Here is a 24,221-nt window from a genome sequence, read left to right as displayed (position 1 = left end):
CAGCTGAGTGGAGGAGTGTGCCCAATTATGGCCTTTAAAACAGGGAGAGGCCTGAGGGAAGGGGATGTGAAGCTAATCATACAATAGAAGAAAAGCAGCATTTCTACAGACTATGTAGTTCTTAATGTCCAGTATGCTTCTATTTTTCTTCTGGTTTGGCAGGGGAGGAAGAGAGGGGAACAGAAACTGAGGTGGTTTTGGGTTTTTTTTGGTTGCTTGGTTGAGTTTTTAAAAAATCTTTACTTTATTTTTCCTGCAGGCCTGTGAGTTTTTGTTTTGGGAGAGTTTTGTTTTGTTTTGGCTGGAAGGATGGGTGGGTTGATGTTACTTAGGTTCATCAAGCAGATGAGAAAAAAGAAAAAAAACATGTAACGAGAAATTAAGATTGTGGATTGCTGTGGTTTTGTGTGTTACTAGTAAGTAAGTGGGTCTATAATGTGTGTAAATTGCTCATGATTTTTCATGCTGAATCCTAAAGAAAATATGGGTTTTCTACATGATCTTATGTCCCAAAGGGAATTATCACACTGCATCTAGGGCTGGGCTTGCAGGACAACTTCTTTGCTGACAGGAATGCAGCACCAACTTTAATGGTATCTACTGATGAAGTAGGAGAGTAAGTTATATATACATTTATACTACTGTAAAACTACATAGATGAGGCCTTCAAGGCCAAACTAGAAAAATTACATAACTTTGCAAGGAGTGGGAACGGACAAAAGCGCGCATATTGTGGTTTCTGTCGTGATCCACGAGAATTTTTCAAGATTAAAATCAGATTGCCACAACATATCCAAGCTGTAATGAATAAAACCAGGAAATCAAGAATAGCTTTAAGACCAAGAAAAAGTGTAGCAGCTATGAAACGCTGATTTAACAGAATCCAGAATACCATTTTTTCTGTTAATAAGACATTGTTTAGCTGATTTTTCTTTTCCTCCCATTTATCTCAGTGGTTAATCAATGTTCAGCACGCCACGGTAAAGATGTGTATAAGCACCCAAGATGCAAGTTCCCTGACACTTGTCAGGAAAATCCATAAATGCCAGAGAGGTTTATGTCCAAAAAGGAGACGGAGGAGTCCTGTAACTTTATTCTAAAAAAGAGAGAGTCCACTTGGACACGCAGATGCAGGGTTTTCTCTCCTGAGGTTTTGGGGGGACACAGCCTCCTTTTATCCTGAACTCCCGGCCGTGTTTTGCCATCTTCCTTTGCCCATTGCTGAGGCACTGGGAGGGTACAGCCTTCCCGAACCACCTGCCACATATTCCCTCCTTGAACCTACTATTTTACCCCAAAGTTCAGAAACTCAGGCTTGTGCTTGTCTGTTTCACAAGCCAAGCTGCCTGGGCTCTGCAACAAACCTGCTGCCAAAGCTAGAGACACCAAAACCCGTTTCAGAGACTTTAACACCCACACCCTCACCCATCAAATTGCCGGTAAAGACCTTGGCTTTCCTCTCGCCCTTGTCCTACACTTCACGGCCTGGCCGTGGGTAACTCTCGTTAACTCCAAAGTGTGAAAGGCTCATCTTGCTACTGCTACAAGAAGCAGGCACATGCAATAGAGCACCACAAATTAAGGAGTTTAATCTCCCAGCCTTCCCATTTAACCCTCAGCTGCCCCGCCGCCGCCCCGCGGTTTCTCAGGCGGTGCCGGAGGTGGGCGGGGCCAGGCGCGTGTGCGCGCGGCGCTCGCGGCGTGACGCAGGCTCGGAGCGCACCAATGGGAGGCGGCGGCGGCGGCGTTTGAACGGCGCGTGGCGGTAGCGGCAGCAGCGGGCGCGGGTGGTGCCGCCCCGCGGGGCCGAGCGGCCGCTCCTGCGCGTCCCGGGGACCGAGTGCGGAGCGGGGCACAGCCGGGCCGCGGGGAGAGAGGAGCTGGACGTGCGCAGAGGGGGAGCACCGAGCTGCGGGACGAGGGAAAATCCAGGCCGCTGCTGCGCCCGGATCCGTGCGGGCCCTCCCGCCTCCGCCGGGGGCTCGGGCGGCCGCAGCCGGTCGGGGGAGGGGCTCCGCTCTGCGCTCGCCCTTCCGAGGAGGTACGGCCGGCCCGTGCGGGGTGCTGGGACGCTGTGCCTGCACTTAGTGGAGCCGGGGGCCGGCTGCTGGCGCCTCGGGACACCCCAGGCGAGCTCTTGGCTCCGGCCCCGGTGTTGTTTAAAGCCCTGCCCGGCCCTGCCGCCGGCACCGAGCGTTTTGCAGTTCAGCCACCGCGCGGTCGGGACAGCGGCCTCGGTGAGAATGGCCAGAGCTGCGTGTCTTTTCCTGGCTGTGGGGCTTTGCTGTGTGTGTTCCTCCGCTTAAAACTGCCCCGAGCTTCACTTGTCTCTCCCTCTGGCTTTTCCTTTAGCGTCGGGGGCGTGTGGTGCAACCCCAGCTTCGTGAGTTCCTCACACTCTCTACTTTTAAAGGTAGAAGATGGCAGAATCCTCGAGGAAGTCCTTCAAAGACAGTCTGAGTGATATAAAACAGCGTATGAGAGAGAAAAGAACTCAAAAATGGTTAAGGCTGGGCAAAACTACCCAGTTCTCCACCGTAAAGGCCAAAAGAGCAAGTAAGATGCTTAAATGTCTTAGGACTTATAATTTACTTGTTTTCTTTTCAATCGCATTTGAAACGCTCACTGTTGTGTTGCAGACAACACCTCCAACAAAATGAAGATCATTCAAGCAAACAACAGAGATCTGGCTCTGTCCTTACAAGAACACAAGCTCAAACTGAGGGAAGCTGAAGCTACCATTCTTCAGCTAAGGAAAGAGTATCACATTTTGAAGGCTGAAATGTTTGACTTGCAAAGAAATCATAGGTTCCAGCAAGAACAAGGACATGTGGAGGTATTTTTAATAATAACTATATGAGATGGTGAAGCTGAACATCAGAATCTCTACCAATCCATTGATAGATATCTTTATGATCTTAAATGTTTTATAAAACATTAACTCAGTATATTCAATGGGTTTTTTTTCACCTAACTTGGTATGCTGGTTTGGGTGCCTTGACACATGGTAATGAATTTTTTTTTCTCACTACTGTTTCTCATTTACTTAAAATAAGAAAGTGTAAACATAAAATCTTAATTAACAAAAATTAAAGTCTATCTTCTGTGGATTTTGGAGGGAGCTTATCACATGTGATAACTTAAATCTGAAGAAACCTCTATCAGGTTATCTCATAATGCTGGTAAATTTGTAGTTGATACTAGAGTATGATAGTAATAGTGTTACTGTCCTTCTTTTGTCCATTAGAACCGACTGTCAGCCTTGAATGACATAATTTCCAAAGTCTCTCAGAATTTACTGGACTCAGTCACTCTCCTTGGCCCAGCAAAGAACTTGTGTTCCATAGACACAGTAAGTGCCTTTTCCTCTTGAGGAGCAGGACTTCTGTTTCTGATGGCCTTCATTTCTTCCACCGTAGCTGCACGTAGATTTTTAGATCTGAGCCTTAGTTCAGAGCAAGGACTAGTCCACAGTTCCCTGTATCCCAGGGGTGCACACTGTGGAGGTGTGTCAGTAAATTATAAGTGGGACTGATGCTCTGCTAGGCGGTGGTTGGAGCACTCTGACTTTCTGGGTTCTTCCCCTGTCTGCTTGCTGTAGGATTGAGCTGGGGATGAATGTGCTGATGTGCAGAGGCTGAGAAGGTGGCTGGCTAATGCAGCACTTGGTGTTAGCTAGACAGAAAGAGAGTCAAGGACCTCTTTGGTGCTTCCTGGGGTAACTTGGCTGTTGTGTAAAATTTGTAGATGGTGCAAGCTTGTTTCATCCATTTAATCACAGTAACATTTATTTTGTTGACAGAATCAAAGAGTGCTTTCTTCAGGTCCTGGAAACAGTTGCAGTATCACAGGACCAACACATTCAATGTAAGTATCATTGATTAATGCCTGTCTATGTTTGGAAAATCTGTAACAGGACGTTTAATTTTCTGACTGGAAAAAGGGAAGCAACCCAGTGTAATGAAAACTGTTCCTTGTGTTAAAATCTATTGCTGTTCAGTAAATACTACCTTTGGTATTTTCTCTAGAGGACCTCTAAAGTGTGTTCTTGAAGATGGTCCTGTACTTCCAAGTGGGATGGAAGCTGGTGGTGACAGAAATTCTTTGTCAAAGATCTGTGTGGAATCTGACAGTGACATTTCCTTTACCAAAATAATTCCAAGCGAAGGTAACTAAATCAAAGTATCAGACATTGCTGTATTTTTGAATTAGGAAAACAATGTGTTTAAAAAAACAAGTTTAAAAAATTGCTGCTTTTAAAGGAACTGATAAGTAACTTTCTGCTTCTTGTCATAAAGGGCAAATACTAATGCTGTCCACTGCTAAAATGTTTAAATGAAAATGTCCAGAAAAATGGGGAGGAATTTGAAACTGCTGTATCTTCTCTATAGTTGCAATCCAGTTTCATTATCTATCAGACAGTTCAACCAAGTAAAATTGCCTTTATACAGTCATTAGCATTTATGAAATCAATAAAAACTTTTTAACAAAGCAAAATACTCAGGAAAATAAATGATCTGTAAATAACCTTTCCAAAAGGAACAGTTTAGAGGAAAATACCAGTGTTATATTACCTAACTGATTTCTGCATGGAAGCTGTATTAAGCAGAGCTTATCTCAGTTGTCAAATCCTAGTTTATAAAAATCTGTGGAAAAAACCCAAAGAATAGTCTGAATTTTTGACAGGTTCAGAATTTTTGCACTTCTTAACATGGTTTTTCTGTTTGCCTTTAATATGACATTTTCCCTTCAATTACAAGGACAGCCATCTGATTTTCATCTGAACAGCACAGAGCCAGAGCCGGAAAACGTTTCTTCAAGTATAAAGTTTGGATTTGGTAGTGTGTTACCAAAAAGTGTATCCACCAGACGTCACTTTTCGACGATGAGGAACCCTGATGTAATTTGTACTGGTGTCTTGGACTGTTTAGAAGCACCTGATTCAGTAAAAGAACTTTCTGAACAGGATGAAATTAGGCTTGAGGAAAGTCTAGAGAAGTGTGCTACAGAAAATATAAATGCAGCTGTTCCTCACTTGAATGAAAGCAAGGTTGATTCAGAGCTGGCATTGAGGCAGAAAACTTCTGAAACTGCACAGTTCAAATTGAAAAGTAATTCTGATCTTAAACAACCGGAGTGTAAAAGCAGAGAAAACCCTCAACGAAGGAAAGAAAAGCATCAGAAAGGAAAACTGGAATGGCCACTTACTTCCCAACAAAGACCAGGAAAACTTGGTAAAGAGGCTTCTAAAGAAAAGCAGAATTTCTTGGGTGGCATCAGTGATGCTTATGACTTTCATTTGGAAGAGAGTGTCCATCTTACACCTTTTCGACAAAACAAGGTGAACAACAGCGATACTGAAGTGGAGGATGAAGAAGACTCAGCTGAAACCAATACCATTGAGTCAAGCAGTACTGCAGGGGACTCAGATGACAGCCTCTATGAGCCTTACAAGAGTAAATCAAAGAAAAGGCAAAGTTCAGTGGATGAGAGCCCTGTGTCACCAATCCATCCAAGGCCAAGGTCTAAAAGATGTTTGGCACAACGTGAGCAGAAGCTCTGTCATGAAGAAGAGACTGAAAACAAATCAAGTGATAAGTCTATTAGTAAGTACAGAAAGTGTTCTGTAATTGGTTTTGTTTTCTTGAAAGATAACATTGTTTAGGAGATTTAGGCTTTTTTATTTTAGGGTTTTTTTTTAATAGCAACTAAAAGAGTAATGTTTTAAGAATAGTTAGATTTTCTTTAAAGCTTGCTTATCTGAATGAACTGAACTGTGCCTAATTTCTTCGCAGAGCAGCCTTCTGAGCCATCTCGTGGGCATCTCTGTGATGTTACCAATACAGCTGCAATGCTCCCCAGCACTGGGGATGCAGAAATTGTCCCTGAAGGTGAAGGACCGCAGTCCCCAAAACGCAAGCGACGAAGCTGTAGTGTTACTGTGAACTACAAGGAACCAAGTATTGTAGGGTAGGTATCTTGACTTTTCAGTTTGACATAAAGTTCATGATGTTCCATCCAACAGAGGATTTGAAAAACTTATTTAGATCTTGAAAACAAGACCTTAAAAAAGAGCTCAAAGAACTCAAATTCTAAAGTTAATAATACAGACTAGTTCGTGTGAAATGGAGCTTACTAGCTAAAAGTTATTGTTTTGAGTGATGTAGGGAACAGAACTCATTTTGCCTTTTTTTTTCTTTCAAACAGGAAACTCAGGAGAGGAGACCCATTTACAGATACAAAGTTCCTGTGTTCTCCAATTTTCAAGCTGAAAAAAGATGCTAAGCGACGTTCTCGTAAGATTCTATGAAAATATCCAATGAGAAATTGGTTAGTTGTCTTTGAGATTCTCAGCAAAACCACGCTTCTGCCATGAAGAAAATAATTTCCTGGATGAAGTATTTTGTTGCACAATATGTTATATAAATATGTACATATTTGTGTGTCTAGTATTAAAGACATCAGATTAGGAGGGCCTGGATTTATTCTAGTGACTTATTTTTAATGATACAGATTGATTACTTTTATAACTAAAGTGATTCTATTCAAGCTCCTTTTGAACGGATCTCGGAGTATATGGGAAATCTCTGATGGATAAGATGGTGAATGTCATTGTATGGGTGAACTTTAGGCACTTCAAATGTTTTGATCAGCAAGTATTTTTAATAACTGTGTTTGTACAGATCTTGTTTATGTGATGGCTGTAGTTTCATGTAGAATCTTGTAATAAATCTTAGTCTTTTGAAACAGCTCTGAGTGAATTGGTGTTCTTTTGGCAGTTTCCATAGTTGCTCCAAGGGCACTAATGTGTCAGCAGTGGGCATAACAGGCCTGTGTATTCTGTCCCCATCTTATGTGGTGGCATGAGCACTGTTTAGAAGCAACTCTGCAGCTGCAATTTGATTCTGTAGCTGCAGCTCTCAAAAGCAGCAATTTAGGCTTAATTGGTCCTGCACTGAGTGAGTGCAAGTTGGCATCAACAAGACAGAAACAAAGCAAATTTCTCCTGGTGAAGAAGGCTCCACTTGGATCCCAACTGTTGTGGAACATTCATAACAGTTTATAATAATTTTGTCTCTGCTTTGCCCAGTGCCTTTCCCAGAGGAAGAGTGCCACATTTGAGCTTGTGCTATGTGGTGTCACACTAGGCTGCATATGAGATCAGTGTTATCAACTGTCCAGCACTCAAACTACTTTCACTTTGCTTGAGACACACTTAAGTATTAATAGGTTTGTGAACACCCAAATGAAAGCTTCATTCTAAACACCTAATGGGAAAACACAAAAACTACATGCTCTTCCTTTGTTTTGTAAGTCTGCCTGTCCCACTTCAATAGGTGCAAGATCTCTCCCTTTCAGTAACAAAACTATTACTTACTATTTTATTTGTAACTTCTTCTATGGCTCTCAATAATACTAATACTAGCTTCAGCTACTAAGCATTTGAAAGCAGTTGTTCACAACACAGCCTTTGGATGTTTGAACGGAAACTTAGCTTTACCTTTGTATCCTAAAATTCCAGCCACAAGGCCTCACCATCTCAGTCTGGAATTCTAGGACTAGAGGAACTTAAGCACAGTGGTTGAACTATATTGGTTAGAGCCTGGTCCTACTAATGCCAAGGTTGTGGGTCCTATCCCTGTATCAGCCATTCATGTTAGAGGTGCACTTAATGGTCTTGAGGGTGTTCGGTGAACCTCAGGTGCTCTTTAAGGAAACAAATCTGCAACAGCTGTTTTAGCAGGGAGAGCAAAAGGGTAGGGTTGTTGTAGAGCAACTCAAGGCAGGTGTAGTGGGTCTGGGTAGTTTTTTTCTTACTGGACTGAGCAAGCTTTAAAAATTGAAGTGATGAAGTACCAAGTAATGAAAAAAAGAGACAAAAATAAGTAGGGTTTTGTACATATATAATTTAAAACTATTCTGTACCAGTACAATATATTAATTTGACAAATGTAAAGTTCATCAGCTGTTAAAGCATTTGCAAAACCACATATCCTACCATAACTTTATTGCACAGTATCTATGAAAATATTAATTCTTAAATTAGAAAACACATTTCAATATAGAAGAGACAATCTGATTGAAAGACGATAAGAAAATCTACTCTGAAAATAACAAAAATTCACAGGTTACCAAGCTTAACAGGTGCATCTGTAGGCCCAATCTACAAAACAGGTCTATAGTATCCTGTTCTGGCTATTAAAGAAAAAGTACTCACTGTACCTTTGTTATAGATCCCAATGTAGGTCAGACTAAATTCATACAAAACACGATGGCAAGTCCAGCATTAACATTTTGAATACCTTGGGTACCACATTTACTACTTCTAGATAGTTCCTGACATCTCCTTGCTGAATTGATCTGTGATCTAACATTGCACAGGCATTTTGCAGGAATAGATTCTTTGACACAGCACAGGATTGGTTTTCTCTGTCTCATAACTTGAATTTTACCAGTATAACATCTGTAAATATAAAACACCAAGAATGAAAGTTTAATCTGTTTTTCACAAAAGCAGTTATAGTTTACAAACTCTAATTAGAAAATGTCAAGGGACAGCTTTTTGGCCTGTACTGATCTCCATTAAGGATTGAAGTGTACCTCTTAAATGTAGTGTAAGCAGCAAAATGTATATATATTTTATGTATATGTGAGTGTGTGTTCCTTTGGAAGATATACTAAGAGTTGTATAATGTTAATATGTTCCTGGGTCTAAATAATCACAGTTAATATGCATTTACAATAAAGCTTGGTAGAAGATCCAGTTTACCACAGAGCCAAGTATCTAAGCTCGAAGCTGTCCTATGTTGTCTTCCTTTGTGTACAATAGTCTTATTTCTGCTGAACAACCTAAAAAATTTAGCAGTGAGGAGTAGTAAGCAGGGTGGATCATGAAGTGCATAAAACCTTAACTCTACTGAGCCAATTAAAATTGTCTAGTAGATGCGAAGTAGTCTCTAAAGTTATTTTGGGTACTTATGTCCTGCATAAGCCAAGTCACTACGACATTGCGCATCTAGCCAGAATTTTTTTCTTTTTTCTTTTTTTTTTAAAGAGTGGTTATGAGATTACAATTTTCAGGTAAAATATTTATCAAAACTGAAAATGAATAGAAAAACTTGCATCTATCAAAGATCACAGGCAGTCCTTTTTCAGAACTGACTGCTCTTCTCTCACAGCTTCTCAACCAGCTGAGTGTTTCTTTTAAAAAATAATATCTTATAAAAAGATTCTACAAAGAAACAAGTGTTTCAGAATCCCCCCACACCTGTTGTTTTCCCTTACAATTTTCTTTTTTACTGGAAAAAATAATAAAACTTTATCAAATAGGTACTGCATTAGGTAAGCTATAACATTAGGTAAGCTATAACATCTGTTGTCTGGGAATTTTCTTCATCTTCCCAAACATGTGCAACTTTCCCCATGTTTGTGGGGTTTCTGAGGCTGTAGCTGATAAACTTATTAGGAACATAAGGTAATCGGCACACAAAAGAAATATTCCGTAATTAAATACATTATAAAGCATTTTAATAAAATAATTTTTGTAACTTCAGTATAATACATGTTTGCAAAACTAAAAGGGTTTTTAAAAGTGCTAAGTATTAAACAGAAGTTTCTTAAAAGTCCCACAACTCAGATATAGAACGGCTTTTCCTGTCCATAACATAGGCACACTATTTGGTTGTAAAAAAGACAGTGTCACTTGTCAATTAATCCAGCTTCTTTAATTTTTGTGTAGAAGAATTTCTCCAGTATATTGGCACATTTGTAGTATTCACTCTCGGGGGGGTTGTACTCTCTGCAGTTTGTAAAGACTCGTTGCAAGTCTGCCATGAACAATTTCTTAGACACGTAGTACCTGTTCTTGAGTCGCTCACTCATTGTTTTGAGATCTGCACAGAAGAAAAATAGATTAACAGCGTTGGATTCAAATACATTTTGTGTGCAGTGTCCCTTCAGACTGATTTGCCATTTAACATGAACAGGCAAAGCTAAGATTTGGAATGGAAATTGCCTTCATCTCAGGCAGGGTCTGTATTTTAGCTTCAAAAGTAACTGAGCTGCTAGCTGCTGGAACTAAGCAATACCTCACTGTAAGGATAAATTTATGTAGCGTTTATTTTTAATTCTTTAAAACATTAAAGCTTTTTTTGTTCTGTTCTCATACTTAGAGCTCTGAGTTTTCTGTGGTTAGTAGATGTCCCTAATCCTCTTTTGACTGTCCTGAGACAACCTGTTCTCAGCTCTGCTGGAGGAGGCCTTAGGGGTATATGGGCAAAGAATTCAAACATCAAAAAACATGTATGTTAAACTATAATCCTTACTGCTGTGCAAACACAGCAGAGAAGATACATTGTCTACACTACAAGCAGGATTTGTAGCCTTGAAAAAAAAAGATAAAATTTGTTCTACACTCTACATATATTTTTATTACCTCTTCAGAGTTTATAGTTGTATATCCTTTTTAAGAACCATGTGAGAACTGATCTCCCCTGCTTTCAGAGCATCCTGCAAAATATTTACTTACAGAACATTCTTTAAGAAGTGTTCTCCTTTAAGAAGTGTTCTCCTTTATACTAAAATCAGTCATCCATAAAATATGTAAATCATCTGTGTTCTCCACATATTCACTTTCCCACTAATTCTCATCAAGCATGTAAAAATTCTGTCTACAGTACAAGTGTTCTAGGAGTGAGTACAGGAATAGAAGTAGTGGGAGGTGTGCTGGATGCCTTGGCTTTTCTCACCTCAGATGCTCTAACTAGTTTTTTTAGCAATGCTTGAGCCAGGCATCAACAGCACCTTTGTGAAACTGAAACAGAAGTAGCTGAATTGAAGAGGATTTAATGTCAGAGTATTGCAAGGACACCAGAGACCAAAGACCTCCAATGCAAAGGAATTAAACTTTTTAATTTCAGATTTTAAAATATGGTTGTATTTTTGTTTTGGTAATGGTTTTGGGGGTTTTAGGGGTGGGTTTGCTTTTTAAGAGGAATTTGAGTTTATCAAAAGAGAGGAAACCCTTTCAAATTGACAGGATGTGATTATTTAAGGAAAGTTTAATGGACCCTCTCAAATACTTTTTCTAATGGTACAGAACCTGCCACTCTCTAGTTTTGCACAATATTTTGCAAAAGTAAAGGCTCATTCAGCTTCCATTAAGTCTGAAATTCAGGTGACTATACCTAAACTAGATATCCATTGACTAATTATAGCATCCAGCTGAGAAGGCTGTTCAGCTCACCCTAAAGAAAATGTTGTCTGGCTAGAGAGTTAAGCTGTTCTCCTCTAAGCACAGTGAAAGTTTGGTTCCATCTGTCACTCAGCCATACAGCTTTTGAATGGCAAATGAAAAGGGGAAAAAAACCCCAAAGAGTATTGCTTGATACAGCACCTGAAGAGCACTTAAAACAGGGTAAAAAAAGCATTTCTACATGAGAACTGACCTTATGAGGTAGTAAAAAAAATTTGCAGCCATACCTCTCAAAAATTGTGCCATTTTGTCTATATACAAACATAAAGGCAACTGTTCTATCTTGTCTGAATAACTTTTTACAGTATCAGCATGATGGCAGGGAGAGCAGAAAGAAATCTGAATTTATCACAAATCAAGGCACAGTTTAGACATGCTGGGTTCCTTAGCTGAAAAAAAAAAGCAAAACTAAACCAAAGACTTCAGCTCAATCCTCAAAGTAAACTACTGCCCCTACCTCTAGTGTAATGCATCTGAACAAGGAAAGGACAGACAACATTCCTACTTTGAGTTTGCCAACTTAGGTAAGTTATTTGTAACCACTGTTCAGATTAAACAGATTTCTGAGCTAGACTGGCTCAGAAAAGCAGACAGAGAAAACTCTGCCACAGAAAGGAACTCACATTCTTTTTCTTCATTGGTAGAAAATAAATTTGTGTTGGGGGTACAGGAAGCCAGCAATTGGTTTATAAAATATATGTACATCTGCTATTTGGGAATGGTAATTTGAATATAAAAAATAATTAAACTAAATTAATAGACATGGGCTTGGAGCCCATGCAAAGCAACATGAACAAATGCTTTTATTCTTTGAGAAGCTGATAGCTAATAGCCTGCCATGAATCTGTATTTCATCCTCTAATGATATTAAAGGGTCCAGAAACTGTAATCAGAATGATAGAGGTGAGTATTGTACAAATGAGGAAGGAGTGCCAGAATTCAGTTTTAAATCTGGTGCAGTACAAATCAAGCATTCTTTTAGAGTATCACTGAAATACCATTGAAATTATATGTCCCAGAAGTCAAAAGCTGGGTCATAAGAGAAGCAGTCAAAAGAAAAACATTAGCAGTTGTGTACTTCCCTTTGCAAGCAATCCTACACAAACAATAGCTGTGTAACTTAGAAGTAAAAATAAATAAATAAATAAATGTAACACCTCAGACAACTGTGGCAGATCTAAAAGAGAAAGATAAAAGTTAGCTTAAAATTAGTTGCATGAAGCATTTTCCTAAACTTAAATTGGAGCAAAGTATTAACACTTACTTAGAAAACCCTGTGACCTTTGAAAATGTTTTCTCTATATGATTTAGAAATCTTACATCTGTATTTCAAAGCAACTCAAATGCTCAGGTGTCCCTGAAAGTTTGCCTTCAGGTTTTTTAACATTATGAGTAGGATCTGCAATGACCAGTTACCACACACAAGAATATATCCCTACAACTCACCTACACCAGCTGAGTCCTGAAAGCTTCCAGCTGACTGCACCATTTAAGAGCTTGTTAGAGCTCTCTAGGGCACACTAAGATTTCAGATATGTACACCACACAGGTTTCACAGAGGTCACAGAGCACTCATCAATTTCAAACGACAGCATCACACTCTTGACACTTCACAGCTGCAAGGTATTCAGCTGCAAGTAACATATATCTTTTACCATAAAACAATCAGATTAAAATTTATCTGCTATGTCTGCAGCTATAATGATTTTTAAACTCTACTTAAAAAATGTTAATGGCATTACCCATGGGAAACCTTATAACTTCATAATATCCAGGAGCTTCTGTTCTCTTCACAGGTTCCATGAAGGGCCAAGCGCTTTGATGGCTCTTTGGTAAAGAAAAAAGTAAGGTATCTAATATGGAAACTAGATATTGGAAATCATTTAAAAATCTTTACAGAAAGTAAACTAGAGCTAGCACTCACCTTGACTTGCTGCAGGATGGTTTTTAACGTGCTGTAAAGTTGATCTGGATCCTTGGACTCCTTACTTGAAGGAAAATATAAATAAAAAAAATTAGTTTGAGTCCCTTATCTTTGTTCCTACAATTTGCATCTTACCTAAAAGCAACTCCCAAATTTCAAGCATTTTATGGAAGAAATAAAATTTAAAACAAGCAAACAAACACAAACAAAAATCCTCAAAAAAGAACCCCACTACCCAAACCACACTTGCCCATAAGAAAAAATAAAATAAAAAATACCACCAAAAAGCCACTTAAGAACTCATCTCTTGTAGATTATTTGATTTCCAGTGGATGGAAGGAAATATCAAGTGACATTGTTTAAAGAATTTTCCCTAAGGAATATCCCAAAGCACTTACCCTCTTTCTTTTCCGCTTGGTTTCCAGCCAGTCTCTCCTGTACACCAACAACATGAGATATTATATGGGAACTACAGTAGGTCAAAACATTAACTGAGTTATTACAACTCAAAGAAGAAAAGCTATTCAGCACTACTGCAGTAAAATGGGTTTGTTTTAATAAAAGCTACTCCTAATAAATAACATAACCATCTAGCCCGCAGCTCCATTCAATTTCCTACATGATTCTTCCACCAGACTGCTGAAAAGATTCTACAATATTTCTATATGAAACACATTTCTTTTCAATAATTCAATACATATTTTACTGCAACCCACCCCTGCAAAGAATAATCATGACAAAGTTATCCAATCTGATTCCCCAGGGACAAAGAATAAATTGCAGAAAAGCATAGCCAAAAAAAGTCCCCCAAAATATGATACTTAATTATTTTTAATTCTGTTTTGTCCTGTACGTTCATGCCTAGCACAGAAATCATTGCTGTTCAGGAGTATAGTGCATTAAAATGGTGCCAGAGGGAAAATGCTGCCTACACTGTGATACAAATCAAAGAGGGATCACATATAAGTAAAATTATACACACGTACAGAAAAGAGGATCAGCCTGGGATGCCTTGGGGAAATCTCAAAGACAGCAGTTGTAACAGAAACATAACAATCTTCACAGAAATCAAATCAGCAAACCAAAACAATTACATTCTAATCAAAAAGAACTATATGACTACATTAGTATTTCTAGTCTTGGACCTTTCTTGGGCTATTCTGCTTCTGTTCTACATTAAAAGAGTTTGATACATACTAATTCCAGGAATGCTTTCTATAGGAATCTGCCGTACTCCATCTTTGAAGCAAGAAAGGCCAGGATAAACTTTTCGGATTTGAGCTTGCTTCCTTTCTATGAGCTTTTTAATAATCTGTAATAAAGCAGTAGAGAAAACAAAAAATAATTTATTTGGTCTAAAGTCACCCAGAATATAAATGCAAAACTGTGGTGATCAGAAACATTCTCACTTCCTAACTTTGCAGTGCTTTTCCATGAAGCTGAAAATGGGGCTGAGCTAACTGACCAAACATTGATTCTGCAAATGAAGCTACTAGGTCTCTCAGCTATTTTGGCACAAATCTAGAAAGAAAGTAATAATTTCTTTCTAGATTTGTGCCAAAATCTAGAAAGAAAGCTCTATTGATCACAAGCTGCACAGCTCTTGGGAAGACTGCAGCAGAGGCAGAGAAGGAAATTTTCTGGAAGAAGGTTTGAGAACTGGCTATAAAATTTTAATAGCTGGAACTTCTGAAATGCTTCAGCACAGCTGGTCAAAAATTTTAAGGCACATACTGAATGCATTTATTTTTATGTACATACATGTTCATATTCCAAAATTTTAAAAATTGGAAACCCATTAACTTCAAAGTCTCCATATATCTATCTGTAGGAGTTGCTTATGTATCAATCAAAAATACTCTCATGAAACATTTTGTCTGGAGGATGTCAAAATGATGCCACTCTTGACAACCAAAATTCTACTCTCTTTGCAAATGCTAGGGAAAGGCTTTTCCCACTCCAGGGTACACTCTGTTTTACTTTGCAATCTTATTATCTCAAATTTTAAGCAATTTTCTTTGGTGCTCTTGATACCCACTTAGATAGTTATCTAAGCTTTGTGTGTCCTGGATATGCGACTTTCAAAACTTCATAACTTGGAGTAAACAAATGCACATTCATGCACACTGCCAGTCTGATAGAATATTTTCTTTGGAAACAATAAAAATGGACATATTTTTGTTTTTAAGGACCTTCACTCCCTCATACAGAGTATTTCCTCTCAAAGAAGAGGAAAAAGATAAATTCAGACTTTTTTTAAATGAAATTAAAAAGTCAGGTTTGAACAATCTTAAAAGAACAAATTATAAATAGTATTTCTTTAAAAACCAAAGAAAGTATTTAAAAACAAGTAGGAATGTCATAATTATTTTGCTAATAAACTGCTTTATTATATAGAATATTATTAAGGACTAAATAAAAAACAACCCACATAAAATCCAAAGAGGGACAGAATGGAAATTAAGACAGTCTGCCCTTGATTTATATATTTTAAAACTGGCAGAAAAAAAGAATCCTCTTTCTGTCAAGTAAAACAGGCCATGCAATACAAACACTCCATTTGAATGCCACTCTAATGAACACATATACATACTGATATGGGAGGGAAGGAACTGACAAAGTAATAAAAAAAACTAATCTCACAAGATTTTGCTTAGTTAACTACCACAAAATTGAACTGTGAATTACTCCTCAAAATACCAGGACTTTAACAGTCTTGCTCTTGTTAAGTCAGCAAGTTAGAATTTGATGCTTCAACTACAAAATTTTGGCACTGGGACTTGAATGAAGGGATTATTCTAGCTAATAAAAGTATGTACTCAAATTTAAGCACCAAAGCAAAGAAGAGAGCTAACCCGGCACCCACTGAACTCTTTCTAAACATCTGAATAGAGAGTAACATTCAACATTTCAATTCAACCTTCACCTCTTTTTGCTTTTTGATGATGACAGAAAATTCCGTGTAGGGGATCCTTGGATTTAATTCACATCCCATTAATGTGGCACCCTCATAATCCTTGATGTAGCCAACATATTTTGCTTTTGGTACTTTAATATCTTTGGAGAAACCCTGACAAAGAGAAAAAAAAAGAACTTATATTGTCATTATGCCATTTTCCTTCTACATTTTTGTTTTAACTGAAATTAATGAGGATTGAGAACCAAATTCATCATAATGTTAAAATACAATAAATACAACAGTGAGTTACAGACCATGGTTCAGTGTTGCATAAACCTTCTCATGGGAGGCACTTGATAAAAGAACAGTTAATTGCTAAGAAGGGCGATAGGGGAGATTGTACTCATTTTGAATGTGTGAAGAGTAGATTGTACCAGTTTTACATACAGAACCATAGAACTGGCTGGAAGGAACTTGAAGAGATCATTTAGCCTCAGTCCAGAACAGGTCTCATAATATCTGGCTGATCAGGGCCATGACCAGTCCTGAATATTGTAAAAGGACAGATATTCCACCACCTCCCTCAGCAACATTTTTCAGTATTTCACCACCCTCAGGACAGGAAAGGAAAAAAATTTCCTTCTACCTGGTTGCAATTTCCCACTATTTCAGGTCATCTTCACTGCCTAATGCTCTACATCTCTGAGAAAAATCTGATTCCATTTTGCTGACCAGATAGTTGACACCTGTTTATCAAATCTATTTGACAGAACAGACATTGCCATCTTTCCTGAATTTGAACCTCATGCTTCAAATCAGGAGGAGATGTAAGTGCAGGTCAGGTAAGTTTTCATCTGTCACAGGTATGCCTAGTCCTTCTTTATACTTGTTATAGAATCAGTGAATGAACTGACATTTTACTAGTTTTTAGACAAGACAAATTATTGACTATACCATATACTTCTGTTCAGATGATTCTATCAAAGTAAAATGTATTAGAAGCCAAAAACATTACCCAAGATGAGCTCATTTTATAGATAAAAAATACACATGTAAAATTGCCTTATACATTTTATCCAATTACTTTGTCATGCCTAGTTATTTAGTCAACCCTACTGATAGAAAACTTCTTGCACAAAGTAATTTCTTGCATTAAACTTACTTGTTTTTTGAAGTAGCCGATAGCATATTCATCTGCATATGTGAGAAAGTTGAGAATGTTGTGTTTGATGTGGTACTCCTTCAGATGGTTCATTAGGTGAGTCCCATAACCCTGGGTGAAACATAGCAGGAAAAAGCCATGACAAAGCCTCTGGGGACTGCACATATTAGAACCTGTGGACTCTGGGTTATTACACACTGTTTCTCAAAATGCAATCTTTCCTTCAGATCCTGTTTAAAAGATTTTCTCTTAATTAACTGGGTGTTGCACACTCAAGAGCAAACTCTTTTGAGCCTTGTAGGGGTACCTTTGTGACCCAGCATGGACGTAATTCAAGGTGCCCACCTTTTTTTTTTTTTTTGTTCCTCTTTTAAATTAGATATCAACCATTAAAATCACATACTTCACCCATAACAAAACTGCACATACTGCAACAACAGAACATCCTTTCTGAGCCATATCACTTCAAAACTACAAAGTAGTAACAATACTGAAATTATTCCAGTGTTCTGTGCATCTGTAGCAAAACAGTCTCTGTCTCAAAGGATTTATTATCTAAGCTCATCATAAGCACAAAAAGGAACAGTGAACAATTACCATAATAAGGAGCAGAAAATTATAGAGTCCACAATCAAATAAACAGCTACGCCTTCTGACTGCACAAAGGTATGATTTCCATTTAAATTCAGCCCCAAAGTAAATAAGAGGTTGCATTTATTCACAATGCCAAGGAAGATATAGTGATCCCCTTCTACAGTGATACGAAGAAATGTAAAATAGATAGGTAATCCCATAATAGTGTTTTGTTCCTGCAAATGTTTCAATTTTCTCATCATGCAGACTAACAGGACACTTAGAGAAACATACACAGATTCCTTTTGGGTACGCTGCTCTTGAAAACTGGGAAAATTTTTACATATGTAAAAAAGCCAGAAAAATGAATTAGAAAATACAAACTTCTGATTTAACTTACAATTTCATAGCCCCAAATATGGCAATTGCCAGATAGGAAACTCAGGCACATGCAGTAAAACTTAAAATTATTTTGTAATATGGGACCAAACTACCCAAAACCAATTCAATTTGTATGGGAAAACAATTCTTATCTTTTTCTCTCCAGTCTCAAACTGAATTAAAATAGGAATATATTTTTCCTAAGTCCTGGCAGGTCACCCATGTGCGAACATTTTTTTTTCCTCAGTTACCTGCTGACAGGGTCAGCTCACTCAGAGCAAAAAGCGGGAAGGCAAATTTGCAGAAACACTCAAGTGAAACAGCAAAGCACTCAGAGGATAAAACAATAAATAGTGTGTTATGCAGCCCTGGTGGCAATCTGATGGGTCAGAATTATCTGCTCTATTATTTTGAAAGATTATTCCTAGAAAATCACAACACACCTTTGGCAGCCTCACCTGTGTAGTGCAGTTAAGAACAACTTAGGCATATTCTGTTGGGATTTGCATTTGCTAAAACACTCTGAATGCTGACAGGTCATTGCTTAATGTAGGGAAGTGCTCCTCTCTAACACCAGAGTTGAATAAAATCAAATATAACCTGAGTATTAACGGTTGTTACAGACTTTCAATCCCACTGTGTTACTCTTTTGCACCAGGGTGTACAATTTTTGCATGTTAACTGCTATACGCTCTGAGTTAACCTACATCTCAGCTCTTGCTTCTTGAAATGAAAATAATGAAGCTAGAGCACCACCTAAAGGCAAAACACTGAACCAAATGGTGAGTAGCTGGAAAAGCTGGAAGAATATCATGTATTCATAGTGCTCTGTATTCTTTCAACACAGATGCTAATTCCCAAAATCCTGAGAAAATGTTGTGGCATTTACTCAAAAAAGAGTGTACAGAATTGACCCTGTGCTTATTTTGAGATGTAAAACTACACTTTATTTTTTTATTATATTTCATTTAGATTGAAGTTATGTAATGGCACAAAGTACTTGAACACAAATTACTGCCCCGCACAAGCAATACATATTTCAGTCAACCACAAGATGTTACACTACACAGACACAACTACTGGAGACAGAGGCATGAAAATTCCAAGAATGGCAGGCTACTGGCCACTATTGCTCTGCTGAGAAAAATTTTATTTAATTAATCAAATACAGGTAATCCTACTATTACGATGACAATGCTAAATTTGCACATTTTACTTTGGTTTTTGTTTATTGTATTCAGAATTGCTGTATCTTTCAAAATCTATTTCTGCCTGGCAACTCAGCAGCATATTCAACATGACTAAAAGTATTAGAAGCACATGCAGTGGGTGAATGGGACTCAAATGCATTTAATAAACACTTGTAATACAGAATTCTTTTTACCTTGACTTGCTCATTGGAAGTCACAGCACAGAAAACAATCTCTGTAAATCCTTGGGAGGGGAACATCCGGAAGCAGATACCACCGATAACGCGACCATCTTTTATTAATGCAAGGGTTTTATGTTTCCTGAGCAGACAAAAATAACAATCACTTTAATTCATACACATAGTACATCAAGTGCCATTAACCTTCCTTTTTCAGAAACTTGATTCACTTCTTTCCATGATGATAATGCAATTCTGTATGCCTCCTAAGTTAGCCACTGTATCTATAGAAGAGTTGCTACTTTAATATCATGCTTTCAATAGACCATAAAGGTGATCATCACAGAGCAAGCTCCTGGCCTTGCCAAGTACTCTGAGATACTCAGGTAATGCCCAATAAATAAAAGTTGTATTGCTTTCATTGAATCTATTGTTGATAGTTACACCATTGCACAATTCTCAGAATTATTTTATCCTGAGTAAATTAGAAATTATTGGAGTTACAGGAGAGCAAGTCCTTTCTAAGGGATTCCTGTTTCCTTGCATGCAATCTCCATAGTTAAGCTATCAGTCTCAAATGCAGCTGATGAAGTAAGAGAGGACATTTCTTATTTCTAATCACCCACTCCTCCAGGAATCAAGACCAGAATAAATATCCATTTCTGTTACACTTATAATGACTGCTAGGAAAGATGTAGCAAGGTGCAATCTAAACTCTAATGTCAAGGATAAGGAATTTTAGTATAATTATCAAGGTGTGAAAACAGTGCACCATCCTTTAGATTATTTAATACACAGTATCATATAAATCATATGACTCCCTGCCAAAAAGCCCAAAGAGTAGTTATATTGCATGTGCCACCATTGAAGATTTTATACATATTATATATTCTTTTTTTCTTGTACATATTTTAGTGCTTTTTTTAACTTGTGGAATGACAGCAGCAATGCAGTAGCTTGAGCTTTTGTGGTGGTTTCACCCTGGCTGGATGCCAGGTGCCCATCAAAGCTGCCCTATCACTCCTCAGCTGCACAGGGTAGACAAAATGTAATGAAAGACTCATGAGTTGAGGTAAGAGCAGGGAGAAATAACTCAGTAACTACTACCACAGGCCAAACAGGCTTCACTTGGGGAAATTAGCTGAATTTATTACCAATCAAAATCAGAGCAGGATGACAGAAAGTAAAACAAATCCTAAAAACTACCTTTCCCCTCCTCCTTCCTGATTCTCTACCTTCTCTCCCAAGCAGTGCAGGGGGATGGGGAATGGGGTTATGGTCAGTTCACCACATGCTGTCCATGTCACAGTTTCCTCCTCAGGCAGAGGAGTTCTTCCCCTGCTCCAGTGTGGGGTCTCTCCCACGGGCTACAGTCCTTCAGGAATTGCAGTGGCACGGGTCCCTTTCCATAGGGACACAAGTCCTGCCAGCAAAGCTGCTCTACCAGGTAGTGTGGGCAACTCTCTTCAGAGGATCTGCCAGGAGGCTGCTCCAGGGTGGGATTCCCACAGGACCACAGCCTTCCTTCAGGCATCCACCTGCTCCAGCAAGGGGCTCCTTCACAGGCTGCAGAGGGACATGAGTCTCCCCAGCGTGTTCACCATGGAAGCTTAAACTGCTGGAGCAGATCATGAAGAACTGCAGCCTGTGGGAAGGACCCATGTTGGAGAAGTTCATGGAGAACTGTCTCTCATGGGAGGGACCCCATACTGGAGCAGGGAGAGAGTGTGGGAAGTCCTTCCCTGTGGAGAAAGAAGCAGCAGACACCACAGGGGAACTGACCACAGCCTCCATTCCCCATCCCCCAGTACTGCTTGGGGGAGAAGGCAGAGAACCACGAATCCAACTAAGCTTGGGAAGAAGGAACTGCGTGAGGCAAAGGTATTTTAAGATGCAGTTTTTATTTTCTCATTATCCTATTCTGATTTGATTTGTAAAAAATAAAGTAATTTCATCAAATTGAGTCTATTTTGCCTGTGATAGTCATCAGTGAGTGATCTCTCCTTGTCCTTCTATCCAAGAACTTTGTACTTTCTCTCCCCTGTCCAGCTGAGGAGGGGAGTAATAGAGCAGGTTTTGTGGGAATCTGGCATCCAGCTAATGTCAACCTTCCACCGTCCCACAACAAGAAGCCACTTATTATTAATACAGCCACCAAGATGGCACTTGGGTACAACCCAATTGGATTGACCAGGAGTTATGAGGGCTTGAAAAGATGGCAAAAGCACAGCAGAGGCAGAGCTGCTATCCAGCCCTCCTCTGCTGCAAACAGCACCAGGCTCCCTCTGTTTCACAGGGCAGCCCCCTGTCCAAGGATACCCACGGATCAAAGACCAAGCGGGTGATGTATTCCTTTGGCATCCGAGGCAGCTGATGGGAGAACACGTTCTGCAAACCAACCAGCCACATCATGATCTTCTTGTTGGGCTTCTGGTTCAGGGAGTTGCCGACCACGTGGAATTCAATGACCCCCCTGCGCTCCTCCAGCCTGGCTGCCTCGTCCCGGGCCGAGTGTGCCGAGAGGAAGTTGGTCTGTGCCACACAAACGAGGAACAAAATCACAGTTTTGAGATTTCACATCCTCTGACAGAACAGCCTTAATGAACAAAATAAACCCCACTCTCTTTTTCCAACAGAACTGCCAATGACTGCCTCTGTAATGTAGCTTTGCAGAAGGGACGCCATCAAATAAGCCAGATGTAAGTCTGCACTACAGTCTACAAAGGCCAATCTGAATTTATATTGATACAGATGATAAAACAACAATAATGGTTATGACTCAAAAAGTTCCAAAACCCCTTGAGGGATAACACACATCCACTTAAAGCCTATGCCACTAGGTCTTCATATTTGCTTTACTTTTAGCCAGCTAGGGCATGACTTGTGAATTCGCCTACACATACTGCAAATCACACATTTTAATGGCAGCACAGGAAAAGTAGGTGTTTTTCATTTTATTAGTGCTTTCCACTATCTCTGCCACTACTGTAAGAGCCTCAAAAAAAGATTTTAATTCCTACAGAATTTGCTGTTACATATCTAGCAATTGCATCTATATTTCTAAATGCAGATTAAATTAATACAGAAAATTAATTTAGCTTATTTTTTTCAAGATCATTTTACAATGCCAAAACATCTCTGTATGCACATATTGTTTACTTTTTTGAGCAAAGTTTGGCTGCTGGGTTTCTAGTCACTGCCAGCCCCAACAGCCAGGCTGGCACAGCATTTGTAATATGCAGAGCCATCAGTCACAGCGCATAGTTTGAATAAGAAATGTAGGTGGTTCCAAATCTTCAGCAGTTTCTAGCTAAATCTTGGCAAATGAGTTGCTGGCAAAACATAGCCTGGCAGAGAGAACAGAAGGAGGAAAAGCCAGCCAAGGAAAAAAAAAGTGCAATTCTGTGCATGGCACAATTCTGCAATTCTGTTTGTTTTTCTCTTCCAGTTGGAAAAAAAAAGAGCAACTGGGGAAGACGGAGTAAATAACTGTTTAGATCAGTTTCTGCACCAGAGAGAGGTTTTAACTTCGGATCTTTCATTCTGCTGCAATTCTTGAACCCTAATTAACCTTAACAAATCACCTTTTTTTAAACCTTAACAAATTTTTTATTTAAAATTTTTTAAAAAAATTAAGGTTAAAAAAATTTAAGGTTAAACTGCTGGAGCAGATCATGAAGAACTGCAGCCTGTGGGAAGGACCCATGTTGGAGAAGTTCATGGAGAACTGTCTCTCATGGGAGGGACCCCATACTGGAGCAGGGAGAGAGTGTGGGAAGTCCTTCCCTGTGGAGGAAGAAGCAGCAGACACCACAGGGGAACTGACCACAGCCTCCATTCCCCATCCCCCAGCACTGCTTGGGGGAGAAGGCAGAGAATCATGAATGCAGCTAAGCTTGAGAAGAAGGGAGGCATGGGGCAAAGGTATTTTAAAATATAGTTTTTATTTTCTCATTATCCTATTCTGATCTGATTTGTAAAAATTTGTTAATGTTAAAAAAATTTGCCTTTTTTAACCATTCTGTAACAAAAGCCCCTTGCAGGATAACCTGAGATCTATGTTCTTACTATCAACAGTTCACAAGTCTCTTTCCTAACTGTACACAACACATTAAAAAAAAAACTGTAGAACTATTTTTCATGTTTATGATGTATTTCACCAGTATTTTTTGTTCACCAAATCATACCCTTTCAAAGTCTATTTTTCTAGACAGGACTCTTAGCTTATCACATTCTATCCATGTGGAACATTTACTAAAAACAGACCATTCACAATCAGACCATTTGCAACACCAAGCCTATATCTCACCTCTGGCCCAAGCATTGCTGCAGGATCTGTAATTGTTGACATTACTTCATTGATTAACTCAATAGGGATATCTCCTACAACCCTTGGTCTCTTCGAATCCTCCAGAGAATAGGGTTCATTATTTTTTCTCTTCTCCCCTATGAAACAAAACTCGGACAAATTAGAAATGACCAAAATGTCACAGACTAGCACTATGAAGTGTCACACTCCTGTCATATCCTGCAGTTTATATGACAAGTTTGAGGTTGGGGTTTTTTTGGGGTTTTTTTTGTTTTTTTTTTTTTGGTTGATTTTTGTTGTTGTTGTTTGTTTTTTGGTGGTGTTTTATCCCTATAGACAAAGAGAAAGAG

At 38.9% G+C, this 24,221-nt stretch overlaps 2 protein-coding genes across 4 annotated transcripts in view; one reads left to right on the top strand and one right to left on the bottom strand.

Moving 5' to 3' along the window:
* Positions 1 to 1,752: 1,752 nt before the first annotated feature.
* On the top strand, positions 1,753 to 6,762 carry SGO1 (shugoshin 1). 2 transcript variants are annotated; one of them, XM_030944146.1, is made up of 9 exons: positions 1,753 to 2,041; positions 2,414 to 2,556; positions 2,640 to 2,836; positions 3,248 to 3,352; positions 3,803 to 3,867; positions 4,029 to 4,168; positions 4,761 to 5,606; positions 5,796 to 5,970; positions 6,208 to 6,762. In XM_030944146.1, the coding sequence occupies exons 2-9, from the start codon at positions 2,421 to 2,423 to the stop codon at positions 6,308 to 6,310; spliced, it is 1,767 nt and encodes a 588-aa protein (XP_030800006.1). In that variant the 5' UTR covers positions 1,753 to 2,041; positions 2,414 to 2,420; the 3' UTR covers positions 6,311 to 6,762. The 2 variants fall into 2 exon arrangements, with proteins under 2 accessions (XP_030800006.1, XP_030800005.1); XM_030944145.1 differs by having other exon boundaries at positions 2,353 to 2,556.
* Positions 6,763 to 7,893: 1,131 nt separating this feature from the next.
* Positions 7,894 to 24,221, bottom strand: part of KAT2B (lysine acetyltransferase 2B) — a 40,687-nt gene continuing 24,359 nt past the window's right edge. The window contains exons 9-18 of one of the 2 annotated variants that reach the window (XM_030971764.1): positions 23,872 to 24,008; positions 21,886 to 22,094; positions 19,578 to 19,704; positions 17,240 to 17,350; positions 16,105 to 16,248; positions 14,376 to 14,490; positions 13,577 to 13,613; positions 13,179 to 13,242; positions 12,997 to 13,081; positions 7,894 to 9,893 (exon numbers count right to left, since the gene is read on the bottom strand). In XM_030971764.1, the coding sequence (XP_030827624.1) occupies positions 9,700 to 9,893; positions 12,997 to 13,081; positions 13,179 to 13,242; positions 13,577 to 13,613; positions 14,376 to 14,490; positions 16,105 to 16,248; positions 17,240 to 17,350; positions 19,578 to 19,704; positions 21,886 to 22,094; positions 23,872 to 24,008 (1,223 nt within the window). In that variant the 3' untranslated portion in view covers positions 7,894 to 9,699. Of the gene's footprint in view, positions 9,894 to 12,996; positions 13,108 to 13,178; positions 13,243 to 13,576; positions 13,614 to 14,375; positions 14,491 to 16,104; positions 16,249 to 17,239; positions 17,351 to 19,577; positions 19,705 to 21,885; positions 22,095 to 23,871; positions 24,009 to 24,221 lie in introns of both variants that reach the window. The other variant, XM_030971765.1, reaches the window with a different exon arrangement.

This window comes from Camarhynchus parvulus, chromosome 2 (assembly GCF_901933205.1).
Source record: "Camarhynchus parvulus chromosome 2, STF_HiC, whole genome shotgun sequence".
NCBI lineage: Eukaryota > Metazoa > Chordata > Aves > Passeriformes > Thraupidae > Camarhynchus > Camarhynchus parvulus.
The sequence above is the reverse complement of the archived record's forward strand: the minus strand, read 5'-3'. Positions and strand labels throughout refer to the sequence as shown.

Bases quoted from the DNA above. Each gene is read 5' to 3' on its own strand.
- SGO1 (XM_030944146.1), top strand. From the start codon at position 2,421: ATGGCAGAATCCTCGAGGAAGTCCTTCAAAGACAGTCTGAGTGATATA. The intron at 3,353-3,802 runs GTAAGTGCCTTT...TTTTGTTGACAG, and splicing joins ACTTGTGTTCCATAGACACA to AATCAAAGAGTGCTTTCTTC. The intron at 5,971-6,207 runs GTAGGTATCTTG...TCTTTCAAACAG, and splicing joins AAGGAACCAAGTATTGTAGG to GAAACTCAGGAGAGGAGACC.